Below are 3,804 nucleotides of genomic sequence, written 5' to 3'. Positions count from 1 at the left end.
ATCAGCTATCTGAGAAGAAGGGACAGAGATAACTTGAGCCCATAAATTAGAGGGTGTGGTAGGTTACAATTACACCACTGTACTTTGCCCTGGATAACACAGAAAACCCTGCCTCCATAAAAACAGAAAAAAAAAAATTAAATCTCAAAAGGGAGTGCTTGTTCTCTTTCAGGAAAATGGAATAGAAATGACCTTCAATAATCAACAGAGACATGTCATTGTAATGATTCTTTCCCAAATATCAGACTGAAATATAGGAAAGTCTATGAAGAGATGTACCTTTTGATGTGTGATTAGTAAAATCTGGAAAAAGCCACTATGCCATAAATCGCATTTATTTGATTTCTCTTCAGTATGGACTCTCTGATGTTGATTAATGGTAAAACTCATGATGAAGAGTTGCCATCTTCAATGAGTCTGCAGGGTCTCTCACAAATGAATACTCTGATGCTGTGATAGGCATGATATGTGACTAAAAGCCTTACCACATACATTACATTTGTAAGGTTTTCCTCTTGTATGGATCCTCTGATGAGTTTTAAGGTTTGATTTCTTATAGAAGGCCTTACCACATTCATTACATTTATAAGGTTTCTCGCCAGTATGGATTCTGTGATGACTTTTAAGGTTTGATTGTTGACAGAAGACCTTACCACATTCATTACATTTGTAAGGTTTCTCTCCAGTATGAGTTCGTTGATGACGTGAAAGGGATATCTTTTGTCTGAAGGCTTTGTCACATTCGTTACATTTGTAAGGTTTCTCTCCTGTGTGGATTGTGTGATGATTTTTAAGGTTTGATTTGTGACGGAAGACTTTGCCACATTCATTACATTTATAAGGTCTCTCTCCAGAATGGACAGCATGGTGATTTTTAAGGTTTGATTTTTGACAGAAGAATTTGCCACACTCATTGCATCTGTAAGGCTTCTCTCCAGTATGAATACACTGATGTCGTGCAAGGATTGAACTGTAATTGAAGATCTTACCACATTCAGTACATTTGTAAGAACTGTCTCCATTGTGTATTCGCAGATGAGTTCTAAGTGCTGAGTGCACACTAAATGTTTTGCCACAGTCATCACATTTGTAAGGTTTTTCCCCAGTATGAATTGTCTGATGTCGTGATAGGTTTGAATTTTGACTAAAGACTTTGCCACACTCATTACATCTGAAAGGTTTCTCTCCAGTATGGATTCTCCAATGTCGTAAAAGATCTGAATTGTGCCCGAAGACTTTGCCACACAGGATACACTTGAAAGGTTTCTGTCCAGTATGGGTTACCCCATGAATAGCAAGGTTTGATGACACACTAAAGGCTTTGCCATGCTCATTACATCTGTAAGGCTCTTCCCCAATGTGTGCTTTCAGTTCTTGCCTGAGCACTGGAGAACTGACTAAGTCTTTGTTATAATTATTAAATATGTGGGTTTTGAGTTTAGAAGAAATGTTGTCAAGTGGTGAAAATGAGGTATTGGGGTTGATAGACTTTTCAACTTCATTACATTCATAAATTTTCCCTTCAGCTTGAAAATGCTGTATTTCAGGCAGATAGAATGGAAAGCTTAATCCCAGTTGATTTTTAATAGGCTTGTTTTCTGCATCATTTCCCAATACACAACTCCTCCCTATGAAAGCAAGAAAAGAGTAGAACTTGAACCCATAGATCTGGCATTCCTAGAGACTAAGAAAAAGACTAGGATCTGTGCCGCTGAACTTGTATATTGAAAGGGATATCAGCATTCTTTGCATACCACATTAGTAATGTTCAAAATATAGAGGTGAGGTGATGCATTGGACCAGTGGAGGGATCTGGGATCTGCAGGAGCCAGGAGGATTACAGGTGAGTTTCAGAGAGATTATGAGCACAGAAATAAAACAGAAGCTTCTGAAAAAGGCAGGAATGAGCTTCTTAGGGAACATAAGAAATTTAAAAGATGTTTCCTATATATTAGTCATAATAAAAAGAGATAGGAAAGACAGACACATCACCCGGACAGGCGTGAGTGTTCCTACATTCTTTACAATAGGCTGATGACTCCCACTGCATAATTTTAAGGCAAATACAGTGAGAAAGGTGGATGTTTCACTCGTACCCAGTCTAAACTAAAAATTACAAGGCTGACAAAAAGACAGGGAAGTATGCTCAAATAAAAAGAACAATAATAAATGTCCTAACAAAACCTAAAAGAACATAGACTTTGGAATTACTTAACAAACAATGAAAGCAACTGTCCTAAGATGTTTAATAAGCCAAAAGATAAGAGAGATAGAGGACTAAGTGAATGAAAGAAATAAATACCTGAAAGAGCATAATATCAAACAAAAGAGAAACTACTAAAGAAAAGAAATTTGGGAACAGCAATACAATAAATGTAGCAAAGATTCACTAAGAGGTTCAACAGCAGACTAAAGAGTAAGACAGAGGAAAGACTGAGCACAAAGATAGGTTATTAAAGATACTCTTATTTGACAATGTTACTTTTTTGCATTATTATTATTATTGCTCAATATTTCATTGCAGCGATCCTCTGATTTCTTTTCTGAATGTATTTATCTTCATACATTCTTTACAAGGCTTTTTTTCTAGTCCTTATCTTAAACACTGTTATTAAATTTTAAGCCTTTTTAATTTTGTGAAGGCAAAAGTGGAAACCAAATAAACACATGTATATGTAAAAAAAAAAAAAAAAAAGATAGGTTATTCAAAATTATCACTTCCAAGGAGGAAAAAGAATAATGAAGAAAAGCAAAGAAAACTCTATAGATTTGGAAAATACTATCATGTGGAACAAGATACAAATATCGGAGTTTCATAAGGGGAAGACACAGGACTGGAAATCAAGGTTAAAAAAATAATGTCCAAAATGTTGAAAATGTGGGGAAAGAACTGGATATACAAATGCACAAAGTTTCACTGTTCTAACGGAAAGGATCCAAGGATACTCACAAAGAGATACATTATAAACAAATTATCAAAAGTCAAAGACAAAGGTACAATCAAAAAAGAAGGAAGAAGACACTTATCATGGCTCAGCGCCTGTAGCTCAGCAGCTAGGGTGCCAGCCACATACACTAGAGCTGGTGAGTTCAAATCCAGCCGGGGCCCCCCAAACAACAATGACAACTACAAACAAAAATAGCTGGGCATTGTGGCAGGTGTCTATAGACTCAGCTACTTGGGAGGCTGAGGCAAGAGAATTGCCTAAGCCCAAGAGCTGGAGAGCTGTGAAACCACGGCACCGAGAGTGACAAAGTGAGACTCTGTCTCTAAAAAAAAAAAAGATATTCCATGCAAATGATAACCAGCAGAGAGCAGAAGTGGCCATACTAATAGTAGAGAGCACAGACATTTCCACTAAATTGTCATAAAAGACAAAGGTTATTATAAAATTAAATTCACCTAAAATACAAAGCCACTATAAATATATATCTACCAAACATCTGAGCCCTTTAGAATGAAAACTGATAAAATTCAAAGGAGAAATAGATACATCCACAATATCTTCAATATTCCATTTTCAAAATACATAGAACCATACAGATGAAGAAGAAAACAAAGGACTCAACAGTCTTCTATTGACCACCAGTGTGGACCAACTGGACAAAACATAATTATAGAGAACATACTACCTAATAACAGCAGAATAAAACTTTTTCTGAAGTGCCCATGGAACAATTTTGAGAATACACCTCAAGTTAGAACACAGAACAATTATTTTTAACAATTTAAAAAGAATAGGGCTCAGCGCCTGTGGCTCAAGCGGCTAAGGCGCCAGCCACATACACCTAAGGTGGCGGGTT

The 3,804-nt window shown here is 36.5% G+C and overlaps 1 protein-coding gene across 1 annotated transcript in view; it reads right to left on the bottom strand.

Annotated features, from left to right (window-relative positions):
• Positions 1–423: 423 nt before the first annotated feature.
• Positions 424–3,804, bottom strand: part of LOC105888169 (zinc finger protein 480-like) — a 16,457-nt gene continuing 13,076 nt past the window's right edge. The window contains exon 5 of the mRNA XM_023507974.1: positions 424–1,628. Coding sequence (XP_023363742.1) covers positions 430–1,628 — 1,199 coding nt within the window. The 3' untranslated portion in view covers positions 424–429. The remainder of the gene's footprint in view (positions 1,629–3,804) is intronic.

This window comes from Otolemur garnettii, unplaced genomic scaffold (assembly GCF_000181295.1).
Source record: "Otolemur garnettii isolate 467f Iridium unplaced genomic scaffold, OtoGar3 scaffold00212, whole genome shotgun sequence".
Classification (NCBI taxonomy): Eukaryota; Metazoa; Chordata; class Mammalia; order Primates; family Galagidae; genus Otolemur; species Otolemur garnettii.
The sequence above is the reverse complement of the archived record's forward strand: the minus strand, read 5'-3'. Positions and strand labels throughout refer to the sequence as shown.